We start from the raw sequence: 17,327 nt of genomic DNA on the forward strand, positions 1-17,327 counted from the left end.
TTGTTTCAGCCCAGTGTACTATGTCAGTCCAACATTTAAAGAGAGAACTTTTTAACAGTATGAGAGATTTTGTAAGACATATAAAGTGTCTCCTCTTTTCTGATTTTTGTTTTATTTTTTTGGAAAAAGATGGCCTTGTTACCTGGATCTGTATCATGATAACATGGTGAAGTTACTTTCTTGGATTATTTGGGTCTTCTAAGAAATAAAGGAAGTATCAGGTTGTGTATTTGTATGTGTGTGTTTGCAGAAAAGGATAGTTGAAGAAAAATGTTCTGAGTATCATTAACTTTTTCCTGTGTATTTTGTTTTGAGTAGGTGGAGAAGCTTTCGGAGCTTTTGTGTCCTCTGCTTCGAACAGCATTGTCCAACATTACAGTAGAAACTTATAATGACTGGGGAACTTGTATAGCAACGTCCTGTGTAAGTTCATTTTTGTGTCTCACTGATCTATTCAAACTGTTTCATACCATGTCTCAAAATGTGTAAAATCTCATTATACCTCCTGAATCCTGAAATTTTATCATCTTACATGACTGGAGATGGTTCTGTTTAGCTTTTTACATAAGCCTTGAGTGATAACTCCTAAGTGATTGTTATACCTTCTCTGCCATGGTAATTGCATTTTTAGATTAAATGACGAGTCAAATCCTATATCTAGAAGTGTAACTTACATACAGTAAAAAGCCAGATGATACAAGGTTATAGGTATTATTTTTGACACCTTTTATGTCCAGGGCAGTTATACTTTGATTTAAGAGAGTCCATTTAGCTAACAATTTTCTCACTGTTAGTCTTTCTAACATGAGCTATAAGAATACATTTGGATTTGACTTGCCTATGAGTTTTAGTTTGATTTTCTTCCTCTATACTTATATTTATTTATATTTCTAAAATAATGATGTCTGATTTATTTGAAAAATTGTATGACCTCTGTTTTAATTGCTGCTGCTTTATCTTTTCAACACAGGAAAGCAGAGATCCCCGGAAACTTCACTGGCTTTTTGAGCTGCTGTTGGAATCACCACTGAGTGGTGAAGGAGGATCCTTTGTAGATGCATGGTAAATAAGAAGGAAGCTTATGAGGTTAACAAAAGATTTTACAACAAAAGATAACATCTTTGTTCTTTATGTATAAGTAGAAGTGAAATGTCTGTACTCCTAAAGGCTACATAATGTAACACTGTCTTCTGGGAGATGACCATAGTTCAATTCAATACAACATATGATTCTAAATACAGTTATTTCTCAATTGAGAACAAGTAGGAGAATTGGAGGCAGCCTGAGCAATTCAAACATAAAGTAGGTCCAGCCTACTCTGCTGTCACATCTTTTATATCAGGACTGCTTTTTTGTACCATGACAGTATTACTAACTTCTTTATCACATGTTCTAATTTTTCACTGTTTCCTATTAGGAAAGAAGATAGTAATCCTTTTAAGGAAAAATATACTTGGGCATAAGGAGCTGCAAAAATTACTGAACAAGAGAACAAAATCTAGATAATCCTGTAACAAGAAGAATAATTTTTTTATTATTATTATTAATTAGTGAGGAAACTTCTGATGCTTAGAAATTAACTCAATGAGTATTCTAAAGTCAGTGTTTCCTTTGATTTTATAGCAGTGGATATGAAATGAGATACAGAGAAAATGATGTAGAAAAATTAATAAAATCTTCCTAAAGATGCTATTCTAAATTGTTAGTTTGGAAATGAAACAATTTTAAGTGGAATACAAACATCATTAATCTATACTGTCAACATGTAAAAGCAGGACTTCCCTGGCGGTCCAGTGGTTAAGACTGCACTTCCACTGCAGGGGACACGGGTTTGATCTCTTGTCAGGGAACTAAGATCCCACATGCCACAGAAAAAAAAAACAAAACAAAAACATGTAAAGGCAGAGAGGGGCACTAACACAACTCTACTGTGCTTTACTTTTAGTCGACTCTATGTCTTACAAGGTGGCCTTGCCCAGCAGGAGTGGAGAGTACCTGAGCTATTGCATAGACTACTGAAGTACTTGGAACCCAAACTCACCCAGGTTTACAAAAATGTCAGGGAAAGAATAGGGAGGTAGGTATTATTTTCTCTGTGGTGTGGTATACCTCTTGAGTTCTTTTTATCAAATTTTAATGTCTAGTACTACATACTGGTTATGTTACTGTTGAGTTTCATGATATCCTCTTCTTCAGATTTTGTTTTATATTGTATTGTGGGACATTAGACAAGAGTCTCTGAATGTAAAATAGAATGGTAGTGTGCTCACAAGCCAGTGGGGAGTAGTCGCCACACTGTAGTTTTTAATACCTCAGAATTGTGTGCACAGGCACAAGACCCTCTCTAGGGATTGTCTTGGGAAAATTTACTTTGGTTGGGTCATACTTTTGAACCTTAGTTTTATTGATAATGTGGGATCTCTTCTTATTATATGTATTTTATTTTACAGTGTGCTGACCTATATATTCATGATAGATGTTTCTTTGCCAAACACTGCACCAACAGCATCCCCTCGTGTCCCTGAGTTTACTGCTCGAATTCTAGATAAATTGAAACCCCTCATGGATGTAGATGAAGAAATCCAGAACCATGTTATGGAAGAAAATGGAATTGGTGAAGAAGATGAACGAACCCAGGGCATTAAACTCTTAAAAACTAGTGAGTGGCTAAACTTAGTAGAAACTCCCTCTAAAAACAGATATTTTAGATTATCCTATTGACTTCTCCCCCCTCCCCTTTTTATTATGGTAAAATGTACATAATATAAAATTTATAGCTCAGTGGCATCAAATATATTTACATTGTTATACAGCCATCACTTTCATCCATCTTTATACTCTTTTCATCTTGCAAAATGGAAATTCTGTACCTTAAACAATAACTCCTCATTCTCCCCTCCCTCAGCCCCTGGCAACCACCATTCTACTTTGTCTCTGTAATTTGCCTATTCTAGGTATCTCATATAAGGAGAATCATACAATATTTGTCCTTTTATGTCTGGCTTTTTTCACTTTGTGTAATGCTTTCAGTGTTTATCCATTCATCTGTTCATGGACATTCAGGTTGTTTATACCTTTTGAGTATTGTGAATAATGTTTCTATGAGTATTAATGTAGAAGTATGTTTGAGTCTCTGCTTTCAATTCTTTTGGGTATTGAAAGCAGAATTGCTAGACCATGTGGTAATTCTATGTTTAATTTTTTGAGGAGCCACCAAGCTATTTTCCACAGTGGCCGCACCATTTTACATTCCAACCAGCAGTGCAGAGGGGTTCCAACTTTTCCACTTTTTTGCCAACACCTTTTATGACTATAGCTCTCCTTATAGGTGTGAAGAAGGTATCTTGTGGTTTTAATTTGCATTTCCCTTATGACTAGTGGTTGAAAATCTTTTCATTGGCTTATTTTCCATTTTTGTTTCTTCTCTGGAGAAATGTCAAGTTCTTTGCCCATTTTTGAATTAGGTTGTTTTGTTGTCGTTGAGTTGTAGTTCTTTCTATATTCTGGATATCAGTCCCTTATCTGAAAATGATTTGCAAATATTTTCTCCCATTTTGACTCTCTTGATAGTGTCCTTTGATGCACAAAAGTTTTAATTTTAATGAAGTCTGATTTACCTCTTCTTTCTTTTGTTGCCTTTGCTTTTGGTGTCATGTCTAAGAAATTGTTGCCAAATCCAGTGTCATGAAGTTTGTCCCTTAAGTTTTCTTCTAAGAGTTTTATAGATTTAGCACTTACATTTCAGTCTTCAGTCTACTTTGAGGTAATTTTTGTCTATGATATAAGATAAGGATCCAGCTTCTTTCTTTTGCTTGTGATACCCAGTTTCCCAGCATCGTTGGTTAAAAAGACTGTCGTTTTTTTCATTGAATAGTCTTGGCACTCTTGTTGAAAATTGACTGGCCATATGTGTGAGCATTTATTTCTGTGCTCTCTGGCCTATTCAGTTGGTCTCTATGTCTGTTCTTATGTCAGTACCACACTGTTTTGATTACTATAGCTTTGTATTAAGTTTTGAAATCTGGAATTGTGAGTCCTCCAACTTTTCTTTTTCAAAATTGTCTTGATTATTGGGGGTTCCCTGTTGTTTGTATATCTAAAACTTTTTCAAGGATTCTAAGTATAAACAACTAACTTAGTCATCAGTTTTGCTTTGTTAGGATTTTTGAAGGCTAGTTTTAATTTTTACTTTGTGTGAGTGTTTGTAGACCATTAATAATTTGCTGATTCATTCTTTGAGGGTGGCTTCAGTCCCCTAGATTAGTTGATACCATTTGTTATGGATCCTGTCACACTGCTGATCTAATTTGTGAAGTAACACAGACCTCTTTCTTTACATTGAAGAGCTATCAGAGTGGCTGATACTAGCATAGAATCACTCTACTTTGTAGTCTCTAACTGGATAGCAAAGACTTACTCTTTGTGTTTGTTTCCATAAAGTATTGAAATGGCTGATGGCAAGTGCGGGAAGATCCTTCTCTACAGCAGTCACTGAACAACTTCAGCTTCTACCTTTGTTTTTTAAGGTAAGTTTATGTCTGAAATTAAAAATGCATCCCCTTTTGACCTTCAAAAGGAATTTATAATTATCATCAGATGGTTGATAGGTTTTCAGACTGTGTATGATTTGTTTTCATCTCTGAAAGGTAGAGTAGTCACAGGAAAATCATTAGGTGTTAGTGGTTAAATATTTGTTGAAATAATCTTTCTAATACTAGGTAAGAGTAGGTTCTTGACAGTTACATGAAAAGTCTAAAGACAGAACATTGTTTCAGCGAGAGCCAGTTTTCAAGTAATAGTTTAGGAAAATATTGATAGCTTTAAAAATAAAAAGCCACAATGACATTTTTGAATATAGCTATTTCTGACTTTTTAATTCAATGTATAATAAATTTGAAAATCAAAATGTTCAGTATATTGTATTTATTTTACCTTGCTAAATGGCACTATATATAGTTGGTTCTAACAAATATTTGCAGGAAATAAATTGTGTCTGGTAATCATATTGAAGTATTATTTGATGCAAGATATAACCTGAGGTGTTTTTAATTATTCATCTGTCCAGTCAGTGGATAAAGCTAGTAAACTAAGATTATATAGTAGTTTCCAAAATTATAGTTGGTAGTGATGGCTGCGGTTGGTTGTGGTTAGGAAAACAGTCTGGTCTTATTGCAAATTGGGAAGGCTTGGCACAAACATCACCACTACTTGACAATTATTGGTCAATACAGTTATTATTTAAGATGGAGGGCCCTTGTTACTGTTTATTTGCAAATGGCATGCTAAACTTTTCATCTGCCATGGTGTATTTTGTCTTTAGGAAATTTCAAAAAGATAACACTTATGGAAATTTTCAAAGGATTCACTACTAAAATACTTTTTAAAGTGCTCTGTAGGGCCTGATACCCATGGATACCTTTGGGATCTTTTGGGATATAAAAGTGGACAGTAGCCATTAGTGTATAGATAGGTCTTTGTTACTTGTAGGTCCTTGGTGTAGATATGGTTTGTCTTTAGGGCAGTGGTGCTTAAACTTTTTTCCACTACCACATACACAGTGGTATGGAACATGGTCTCATATGTTCGTAAATGGGTAATGTGCAATGAATGTTGGGATAGCTGGAGTTCCACCCTTTTTCTTCACTCAGAAAAAAGTCAGAAAGCAAATAGTATATGAGCATGAGGTTGATAGGATGATTTATTTGAATCCACTTGAAATTTGCAGAAAAATGTGTATCATTAGATTGCTGTACTGCATAATTTGCTAGTGACGGGCCTAACAGTTAACCTGAATATACAAATATTGAGGTTGAGAATCTCCTTTAGGCCTTCATGGTAAGTGGGATCTGGTATATGCAGGCATCAAATAGTTGGGGAAATGTGAGCACTACTGAATATATTTTAACTGTAATGAATTTTTATGTATGATATCATTACAGGTTTTTAAAATAAGAGACTTTATCTTTCAGAGATAAAAATAACTTTTTTTTGTGGGGGGGGCATGCTGTGTGGCTTGTGGGATCTTAGTTCCCTGACCAGGGGCTGAACCTGTGCCCCCTACACTGGAAGCACAGAGCCCTAACAACTGGACTGCCAGGGAATTCCCGAAAATAAAATATTTATGGATGAAATATGTCTGGGATTTGCTTCAAATAATTTAATTGGGGGATGGGGAACTACAGGGGAGCAAAAAATGAAAGGATTAGCCATGAATTTGTCATTGTTGAAGAAGTGATTGATTCATGGGGATTCATTATACTATTCTCTAGTTTTATGTATGTTTGGATTTTTCTGTAGAAGTTGTTAAAATTAAAAATGTAATTTCTTTTATGTAAGGATGCCTTTGTACTTATTGGCTGTTTTTCACTTTATGTCTTTGGTTTTTTTTTTGTTGTTCTCTAGATTGCCCCAGTGGAAAATGACAATAGCTATGATGAACTGAAAAGAGATGCAAAGTTATGTTTATCACTAATGTCTCAGGGGTTGCTTTACCCTCATCAAGTGCCTTTGGTACTTCGGGTGCTAAAACAAGTAAGAGTGTATATCAAACACTTATATCTTTGGTTTACAATTCTAAGAATTTCACAAAGTCAGCTGAGGTACACACACCACCTGATACTTGCATTCATTTTGAATCTTCTTTTAGTTTGAGAGGAGACATATGTTGACCAAAGAAACAGATTTAGAATCTGTACCTGGTTCTGCCACCGACTTCTTTGACACTGGGCAGGTCACTCAACCCTAAATTTTCTATATACATAAAGAGCTAATTATTGAAGCACCTTGGATACAAAGTGCTTATGAGGGAGGGGGTGGGCATTCTCTTTTACCATTTCCCCTTTATTTTATTCACTTGTATTTTCTGATCTGTGGTAGAAAGACCTAAGTGAGTATATATTTTCTGACTGCATTTTTATTTATTTATTTAATTTATTTTTGGCCGTGCCACAAAGCATGTGGGATCGTGGGATCTTAGTCCCCCGACCAGGGATTGAATCTGCGCCCCCTGCAGTGGAAGCATGGAGTCTTAACCACTGGACCACCAGGGAAGTCCTGTGGCTGTATTTTTAGTGTACTATGTGCTCAGCTTTATGTAGGTTACACATGTGTTATATAATATAAAAAATGGACATGTTCCCATGGTTTCCCCTGAAAGATATTTTTTGACAGCCTCAAATGGTATTTTTTTGCAGTAGAATTTAGTAGTTCTCAATTTTGTTTGCTTTCATTACCCTACCAGCTACTATCAAAAGTAAAATAAAATAATGTGCAAGCGTTGGAGGATTTAAGAGTAATTAATTATAAATAATTCTTCTAAAATTGACTTTTATCTGGGTTCCTTTCCCTTTACTCTCAACCATTCATTCATACATTCAGAATAACTAACTTTTACCTGAAATAGCTTGTACAACCTTTTGTTTAGAAGGAAGTATAAGATGAGCTTGCTTTAGCTATACCTGTAAAAGTAGAGTTATATTGGAAGTCTATATTATTTGTCATTTCACTGTCATCTCATGTCCTTGTCAGCACTGTTTCCATTATTTCTACTAATTTCTCATCCACAGACAGCAAGAAGCAGTTCTTGGCATGCTAGATATACAGTACTGACCTACCTCCAGACCATGGTATTTTATAACCTCTTTATTTTCCTAAACAATGAAGATGCAGTTAAAGACATCAGGTGGCTGGTTATAAGTCTTTTGGAGGATGAACAGCTAGAGGTAAAATTTAGGTTATAGCAAACCGAAATTTAATAAATTTAAAGAAAGCATTATGGCACCTCTTTTAAGAAGTATTTACACACTGATATGTAAAGTAAAAGTAACTTTAATTTTAACATAGCCCTATGTGATTAGTTTTGATACCCCAATCAAACATTGGACACGTTCTTGTTCTGGCTTCTCTTTGCAATTGGGCAGATAACATTTATGAACCAGAATTTTCTTAATCTATGAAATTGCAGGTGATAATACTCTACTTACCTTACTGATTTTTAAAGGGCTAATAGGAATGTGTATGAGAGCAGTTTCAAGAGAATGAAAATCTACACATAGGTGCTATTATTCAGTAGATTTAAGATAAGATTGTTGTCCTTTTTTATTTTCCTTGGTAGAGAAATTAAAGTCAGCTTTTTTGCTGAAGTAGCATTAAATAAGATATAACTGTCTAAATTGGCCTTAGGTAAAGAAAATGTAATTGAAAATTTTGTGAAATGTTTGCTTATTTTATTTTATGGACTTTATGGGTTTTCCATATAGTGGAGCACTCCCAGTAATTATCTGTATTTTATTTGAGAGCACTGAAAATAGATTTGTATCCCTAGGAAACTGGGAATGGAAATTTCTCCACCTCCCTTATGAATCTATGCATTCTGCATTCCAGCTTTCTTGTGTTCTGGGAGCAGATATGTCCAGTTCCTAGGGTACTCACCCAGTGGTTATAACTCTGACAGCCTTTGATTAAAATATTTGCAGCTATCTGTAAATTTTTTTTAGACTATTCTTATTTTTTCTTCATTAAACTTAAAGGAATGGAAATGGAAAGGTGGAAATCTCAAAAGTCAGTGTTTCCTACCTTTAAATATTATAGCTAAACGGACTGTTTTCTGGACCTTGTTTTAGAACATTTTTATAGATTATTCTTGTATTTTATTCCATGTAGTAGGCTTAAACTTAGCTGTTACTATAAACATAAGCATGACATTTATTAAAACTATCAGTTTTATAACATGTGGTACTGAATATCAGTAATAATTAGCCAGAAGTATTCATGATAATATTGGGGGAAAAAAACTTTGTGATAATCTAAATGAGAAATGTTTAAAGAAAACTTTATTAGATTTAAAGGAAAATTTTTAGAAATGTTGGGAAATTTTTTATAGATAAAAAGCTAAATACCTTTTTTGCTTACCTTGTAAAGTTAATTATTATAGACATGTACAGACTGACCCTTGGAACAAAATATCACAAAAGTAGATGCCACTACTGGGAAAGAGAACAATTCAGTTAGAGGTGTTTGGGTAATTTGATAGCAGTTTGGAGAAAAAAAAATAGATTAGAACATCTCACACTGAAGTGTATTCCAGATATAGTGTAGATACACCCCCACCCCCACCCCAACACATACTTTTTACTTAGAGAAAGTAGGAGAAATGAATTTGGATATTTATGTGAACTCTGAGCCTAGAATGACATTCTAAGTATTTAAGTCAATAGATTTCACAGATCCAGAGATGGACAAATCTGACCACAAGAATATTAGAAACTCATCAGTTTAATTGGTCAAGCATCAAACTAGAGAAAAACATAAGACCATTAAGACCTTGAGGAGTAGATGGTGGTGGTGGTATCATACATGTATGGGTGAAAACAATATAAGCAGTAAACAAAAGTCAAACCTCTCTTAATGACCAGAGAAATACAAACTTAAAACAATGAGACTCTTAGTTTCATGTCCTCCACCCACCAAAGACAAAAATGTGTAATAATAATAACCAGTGTTGGTAAGTTAAAACCTAGTATTCCCATTAGTTTTGTATCATAGTATATGTTAGCACTGGCTTTTTGAAAAGCAACCAGTAGCCACAAAATTAATAGTACTAAATTGGAGATACATTGAAATTTAGTAATCCCAATTCTTAGAATTAGCCATGTCCTAAGAAAATACATTGCAATATGGAAAAATTATATAAATTAAGTGTTTTGTAGCATAGTAGTGAGAAGTTGAAAGCATTCTAGTCAATAGTTGAGTATAAAAATAAATCATGGTATGAAAGGAAATAATGCAACCAAGTATGAAGTAATAAAATATTTTATAATGTATTTCATATAATAATGTAATAAAAGTAGCAAAGAATATGTTAAGAACCCCCAAACTGTCACATTGAAAAATTTAAGAAAAAGTCTTTTGAATGAATAAGTAGCAAAGCATTTGAGTGTTTTTTTTCGAATTATTATTGCCTTTCCTTACGACTATTTAGCAGAAATGTTTGTGATATATTTGAGATAACTTTTTACAGCTTTTTTGTCTTCCCAAAACTTGAGTTCCCATTTCAATTTGAAATGGACTGTTAAACACTCTTCATTTATTACTTCTATAAACTGTATTTATAGTCTGACAACAGCCTGTGAAATTCATGAGTTTAAATGGATATAAATCTCTACTATGTATGCCAATTATAGAAATTATCCTGTATCTTTATTACCAGTGAAAACAACAACAGCAGTTGTTTTAAGAGATGTAGAGTCTAGGAAAATTTTATTTTAATGTTAGGCTCTGGCACTGCTTTTACAGTTACACCCCAGATAAGAACTATCAGTCAGTGAGAAAATAATTAATGTACGGAGAAATTTAATTTTGTACAGCATGGTTAACCATTAAACTTTCTGTGAACCTGTTGTAGTGACTCATCCGTCTTGAGGCCACAGACCCTTTGAGAATCTGATGAAATCTCTATTAAGAAACTGCAAAAGAGCATTTACACAATTTGTATACAAATATCAGGGAAAATCCCCACCCCAGTTCCCTTACCACTCTCTTCACCTCTCCAGGCTTAGGATCTTGGCTCTAATGGAAGTGATTGTCTTCTATAGGTTCGAGAAATGGCTGCTACCACCTTAAGTGGTCTGTTACAGTGTAACTTCCTTACCATGGACAGTCCTATGCAGATTCATTTTGAGCAACTTTGCAAAACAAAACTACCGAAGAAAAGGAAACGAGACCCTGGTTTTGTAGGAGATCCGAATACGATTCCTTCTGCAGGTAACAAGACTGATGGAAAACACCTTTTGGGAATTAACCAGGCTTAACTCAACAAATATTTATCGAATGCTTGTATGTGCCTAGGTCTATGCTAGGTACCGGGAATAGCTGACCCTGCTTTTGAGAAGCTTTGCATATGGAAGGCAAGACCTGGGGTGTAAAAGCTGAAATTGAGAGAGGTACAAAGGAATGTGTACAGGGCTGCATACAACTATTGTAGTAAATCAAGCCAGTACCCACCCACCTGAAATCTCTTTATAAAAAAGAGAGGTATCCAGAATTATTTTGGAGGATCTAAAATATTTGTTTTTAGAATTTATAACGTATGTGTAAATGTACTAAGAGAAAAAAACTAAACAAAACAAGCCTTGCTTTCATTTGGAGAGAGGAAAATCATTACTTCCCTAGGCGTTTGATAGAGGATGAGAGCACTCATTATTCTACAGGAGCTTCCACTCTAATTGAGCATGAAGGTAAACAAGAGAATGAGATCTGATGACTGTGTCATGTTTAAAGAGAAATTTAAATGTGATTGCAGAGAAGCATCCGATCTTGCCACTGTTATCTACAAATAGTCACAAGAATGGAAAACATAGACTATTAGTAAGTGGGAAGCTGATTGAATTTGCAGAAAATGCTTGGAATATGAAACTCTTAAGTACTGATTATAGCAAGGTTTTAATTTTGTTTTTAATTTCATTGAAGTATAGTTGATTTAGAGTGTTGTGTTAATTTCTGTACGGCATAGTGACCGTTATACATGTATACATTCTTTTTCATGTTCTTTCCCATTCTGGTTTGTCACAGGGTACTGAGTATAGTCCCCTGTGCTCTATGGTAGGACCTTGCTGTTTGTCCATCTTGTATTTAATAGTTTGCCTCTGCTGACCCCACACTCCCAGTCCTTCCTGCCTACCCCTCCGCCCCGCAACCACAAGTCTGTTCTCTGTGTCTACCAGGGTTTTGATTACGTCATATAGTTACCTAATAGCAATTTCCAATAAAATACCAGTATATATTCTAGTTTTTTTGCTTGAAAACTGTGTTTTTAATAATGAAGTACCAAAGTAGTTTTAGGTTTTTGTTATAACCAAATGGCATTGTTTATAACTACTACAAATTCCCTTTTTCTTAATTTCAACTCCCTATCCACGGCGTTTCATGTACACACATATAACAGACTTACAAACACATACATGCACACATCTTTATTAAAAAACAATGAGAATTTGAAAGCACTTTAATGTAACTTCTGTCACTAAAAAGGAAGAATAGAGGCCCTGTAGAATACAGACACATAGCAGTTCTGTTTTGCGGAATACAGACATTCCACATTCACGGTGTGTTTACTTAATGAATTGATGCATTCTGTAGGAGGTGGTCACATCCAGAAAAGTGGGATCTAATTTTGACTGGTGATGTTTTTAGGATCAGGGATTGCACTTTCACGTGTGATATGAATTGCTCAGAAAAAGCCATTACTATGTTAGTTTTACCAAATACATGACACATTTCTGGACCTAAATATAATTATGCTGTCATTGAGGGATGGCTATAGGATGTTTTTAGTTTAGCCTTAAAATCATGTTTTTGATATGTGTGCATACAGTCATTTTTAAATGCAGAAATTCAAACATTGGAAACAACTAGCATGATCGAAAACTAATTTATTTCACTGTAGCAAGTGCAATAGAGTCCTGTAAATATTTGCACATATATTGCTGTTTTCTTTGCAGAGTTGGTCAAACGCCATGCCGGGGTGCTGGGACTTGGTGCATGTGTTCTTTCTAGTCCTTACGATGTTCCCACCTGGATGCCCCAGCTCCTTATGAATCTCAGTGCACACCTGAATGATCCTCAGCCTATTGAGGTAAAATTCTCCCTTGTTAGTTTCTTTGCACATATATTATCAGTGATATTTTGTAAGAAACCATTTATACTAATCTCTATACTCTGGATCTTCTGCTTTGATAAAGCTACTACTCCTACCTCTGCCAGACCCAAGTTACTCATCAATAATTATTAAAATCTTGCAGAGACCCTGCTGCCTGTATATTTGAGATATTTTGATAACAAGGAAATTACCATAGCTTCTGTCCCTCCAACTCCAGTGGAAGTAAGGTGTTGTCAGTGTTGTCAGAATAAATTTTATGCTTCTATTTCACTAGCATTTTAGATCTAGGAAGTATATAACTGGGAGCTCATATTAAACAGGAAAATGTGATGGTATTATTTAGTGAACACCTGTGTTCCTACATTAAACAACTTGGAAGACCAATGACCTTGTCCTTTTCAAGGTCCTTTTGCATGTAGGACTGGTCCTGGTCCTTTTCAAGATAAATAGATGTAAGTATATATTGAAACTGGCTTAATAATGTGGTGCGAGTTCTGGTCGCTTGTCCTAATTGCAGCTAGTACTAATTCTAAAGAAGTAAGCTTGGTGGCTTTTTGACGTAAGATTGGTTTATTGGTTTTGTAGCTCTTGGTGAAGTGTAAGATCTGAAGTCTAGAAGGATTGTTATTTAGCTAAAGGTATCCTAAATATAACCCTGGAGAGGTTAAAATAAAATGTATGTGGGTTGCCTACTCTACAGATGACTGTAAAAAAGACCTTATCCAATTTCCGAAGGACGCACCATGACAACTGGCAAGAACACAAACAGCAATTCACTGATGACCAGCTGCTTGTTCTCACCGATCTCCTCGTGTCACCCTGCTATTATGCATAGAAAGGTGAGGCAGCAAAGTTTAAAGAAGTCTGACATCCTCAAATGTCATTGGTTTGATAACTGAGAAGCGGGTATTCCTAAGTTTTTTTCTTTCATGACTTTTACTATGGCCAGTGGAAGTTAAGTTCCCAGAGCATTTTATCCTTTCTTCTCTGCTTTAGGTATTAAGCAGAGAATTGATGTGACTGCTTTTGGGCCTTTATACATGAGTGGGCTTATGGTTAGATAAAAGAAAAGAGATCTTACTCTTAATTGCCTCCTGAGTGGGGCCTGGCCATTTTGGGTTGTCGTAGGGATTCTAGGTTCTACAGTTGTGAAAACATTTCATCTGGATTCTTAAGTATTTATCATCCATTCTGTATTAAAGAGGGAGGACCCAGAAACCTTTCTACTGAGATAGGATGAATGAAGATTTCATTTACTGGGCTCTTAGAGTTGGATGTCCTGTTGTCTAACTGAAATTTTTTTCCTCCTTGATACAGATGAGTAGTCCTCACTTCGAGCTCTTTTCATCAAAAATTCCAGATCCTCAGGTACCATCTGTGGTGGCTTTCTGCAGGTTTTAAAACCCTGCCACTGTTGAGCTCTCATCATTTTGGTGGTTTCTGTGTTTGGTCTCATTAGTCTGCGTTCCACAGGTTCTCAGCTGCCATTTGATTTCCTAACTTGTCCAGAAGTATTTCTGGAATATTAATCACTTTTTCTTTGAGGCATCAGACAAAGCCATAATGTCTCAGACTAGAGATAATTACCCAGTATGATCATGGCATCCAAGACCAGACAGAGTCTAGGAACTCATTACGAAACAGTTTACTTGGAATGGAGAAGGCCCATCTGTAATAACAGATCCTGTCATTTCCTTCATCTCAAATTATTTTGAATTCTTTCCAAATGGCCGTGGGTTTAGATGGTAGTAGGCCTGTGGGCCATAAATCTGAAGCCTTGAGAGCCTTGGGTCTGGAGAGCCATGAAGAGGGAAGGAAAAGAGGGCAAGTCTTGAACCCAGCCAAGGACCTGATGGATTGCTTGACCAAGACACAGAAGTGAAGTCTGTGTCCACGTGTTTCCCACAGACTGGAGTTTTTGGTGCTGAATAGAAGAGCAGTTGCTGAAAAACTAGGGGTTTGGTGAATAAATTTTTGATTGATATATATGTATACAATGTGTGATTTTGCAAATAAACAGCAACAACAATAAAAACCCTGACTGGTTGATTTTTACCTGTATTCTTTGCAAATATTGTTTGACCCTCTTTGAAAACTGTTACAGTTGACTAATGGAAGTCTGCTGTGTTTGTGGAAATTCTGTAATTTTTTCTCTCTTTTTAATTTTTTTCCTTTTCCTTTTTTTTCTTTTTTTTTTTGCCTGCAGAATCGTTGAGACTAATAAGTCTTAATATTTATTTGACTTGTTTAATAAGTGTTACATAGATGTAAAACACTGTATAAACTGTAGAGATAGCATTGGCAAGACTGTACAGATGCAACCTCTTACACAACACCATTGTGTAATTAATTTGTAAAGATACACATATAGCTCTTTATTATAGTGATTTTTTGGCTTTTGTACCAATTGAATGCCATTTTTTTGTGTTTTTAAATTATTTTCTTTATCTTTTCATGTTACAGAAGCTGAGGTGTGGGTTTTTTGAGTTTATTTATCGTTAGAATGTCTGAACTTTTATGTAACTTTTTGTGCGCATCTCTAAATGCGAACACCACATGTTTGCCTATGACCAGTTTATAGAACTCAAGGTATCTTCTAGGTTCAAGTAATTCACAAGTTGGTGAATGTCATCTTGCAGCCCGCCCTGTACAGTCTTCCTTAAAGGAACACTATGGTATATTTTTTAGTATCTACTTGCTGAATGACTCGATACAGACCTAAGCACAGCAGAGGTCCTGGTACAGTATTTAAGTGTCAGCATACACAGGCGTAATCCCTGTATAGTGTAGTGCCAAACTGATTATTTCAATTGTGTAACTAGTTTAAAACCCAATAAATGGATTGTTTTTAACACCTGGCTTTTGTCTTCATTACAAGGAGAAGACAGTTCTGTAGCCAGTGACCCTCATGGATTCCTTTTGCATTCATAGATATGGATCTGTAAATTCATGCCCTCCGACCAGAGTGAATTATCTAGATCAGACCTATCCAGCACAATAGGTCATAGCCATGTGTGACTATTTACATTTAAATTAAATAAAAAATTCCTCATTCTCAATAGCCACATTTCAAGTTCTCATTAGCTACTTTTGGCTAGTGGTTACCCTGTTAAATAGGCAGGTGAATGTTTTCATCATCACAGAAAGTTCTGTTGGACAACAGTGGTCTAAATGATTGATTCTCAAATTGATGGGCCTAGAATGTGAATTTTAGTTCATGCCCCCAGCTCATGAGATTGATGCCTGGTCCTGAAACCACAGTTTGAGCAGTGAGGTTTTATGTTGTATTGACCACTTCAATTTTTCATAGCCAAGCTGTATGAACATACACTGCCATAGGCAAGGTTCCTAAAGTAGGGAATTTAAAAAATATAAGATACTGGGCACCCACTGTGTTCCTCAGTCAGAATTTCTGTGGTTGGGACTCAGGCATCAACGTCTTTTAAAAGCTTTAAAAGTCTTTTAAAAGCTCCGTAAATGCTTCAGTTGTGCAGCCAGGATTGAGAACCACTGGTGACGACTCCTAAGGCCCACTCTAGGCCTAAAAGTGGGGCACCTTAATCACATGCCCAATGTGATTCTGATACCAGGCTTAGAAGTTGCTTATTACTTTGATACCCTAACTGGTTATATTGTGAATTATTTAATTCCTAAATTTTCTATCGGGGGGCCTCAAGAATGAAAAGGAGGAGGGAGAGAAAAGGGATGAATGGCCACTATTGTCTAAATTCTTAAATGGATGTTGCATTCAAAAGAAGGGAGAACGCTCGCAGGAACAGTGTTAAGGGAACGCAAGTGTTATGGGTTTGGGGGGTGGTGTGTGTAGGCAGACCAGTGTTGAGAAGTCACTGCTGATTGGGCCTGGAAGACTGAGCTAAGGCAGGTTTCAGGTGGGGATGGGTGGAGGGGGGGAGTGGTAGGAAGTAAGGGGAGGAGAAAGCCTGTATCTTTAATGTTGTATGAGCCAATAAATAATCTTTAGTTTCTGAATGAATCCTTTAAAAAAGAATTTGCAAATTGTGTTTCAAAATTTGGGAGGAAATTTTACCTACCTATTTTCTTAATGCTAATGATTAGTAATGGGGCCAGAGAAAACCAGTGAGGACTTTTGTCTTACTGGAAAAAAACTTTCTACAGACTTCGTAGTTATTTTTGCGGCCAAGGGCCATTTGTCTTGTTACTGTCACTGTTTTGGGTATTCCCTCATTGTTGAACATCAAGGTTTTCAGTTTTCTCTACTATAGATCACACTGCAGTGAACATTTTCATCCCTTCATACTTAAAACTTGTTTCTTTTATTCAGGTATTTCCTTAGGATAAATTCCAAGGAGTGAGATTTTTAGGTCATGAATCTAAGCATTTTAATGGCTCTCATGTTCTTTCCTCAAAGTGCATGTGTCAATTTGCATTGTCAATGATAGTGTGTATTAGAATGTTGGTTTCCCTGCCAATTGACAGCCTATTCATATCTTAACATACTTCAAGTCAGCCCTGCTTGTTTATTTGTAGATTTCCATTTTGTGACTACTAAACCAGTGTTCTTTCCAGTTTGACACACTGCTGGTACGTTTTGTAGACGTGATCATAGTAGCTTTCGTCTTGTTGATCGTGCTTACTAGTTCTGGAACTTGGATGGTTCCAGATTTCCTCTTCTAGCTCTCTAGAATCCTTT

The 17,327-nt window shown here is 35.7% G+C and overlaps 1 protein-coding gene across 3 annotated transcripts in view; it reads left to right on the forward strand.

Annotated features, from left to right (window-relative positions):
- Window positions 1–15,507, forward strand: part of PSME4 (proteasome activator subunit 4) — a 101,376-nt gene extending 85,869 nt beyond the window's left edge. For 2 of the 3 annotated variants that reach the window (XM_089923184.1, XM_022597155.2), the window contains exons 37-47: window positions 319–423; window positions 971–1,062; window positions 1,946–2,077; window positions 2,451–2,659; window positions 4,441–4,526; window positions 6,403–6,531; window positions 7,566–7,721; window positions 10,593–10,761; window positions 12,498–12,631; window positions 13,356–13,494; window positions 13,973–15,507. In XM_089923184.1, the coding sequence (XP_089779310.1) occupies window positions 319–423; window positions 971–1,062; window positions 1,946–2,077; window positions 2,451–2,659; window positions 4,441–4,526; window positions 6,403–6,531; window positions 7,566–7,721; window positions 10,593–10,761; window positions 12,498–12,631; window positions 13,356–13,490 (1,347 nt within the window). In that variant the 3' untranslated portion in view covers window positions 13,491–13,494; window positions 13,973–15,507. The remainder of the gene's footprint in view (window positions 1–318; window positions 424–970; window positions 1,063–1,945; window positions 2,078–2,450; window positions 2,660–4,440; window positions 4,527–6,402; window positions 6,532–7,565; window positions 7,722–10,592; window positions 10,762–12,497; window positions 12,632–13,355; window positions 13,495–13,972) is intronic. The other variant, XR_016395440.1, reaches the window with a different exon arrangement.
- The last annotated feature ends 1,820 nt before the right edge of the window (window positions 15,508–17,327 follow it).

Source organism: Delphinapterus leucas, chromosome 13 (assembly GCF_059928025.1).
Source record: "Delphinapterus leucas isolate spDelLeu-1000000601 "Yukka" chromosome 13, BTC_Dleu_Yukka2, whole genome shotgun sequence".
Lineage (NCBI taxonomy): Eukaryota > Metazoa > Chordata > Mammalia > Artiodactyla > Monodontidae > Delphinapterus > Delphinapterus leucas.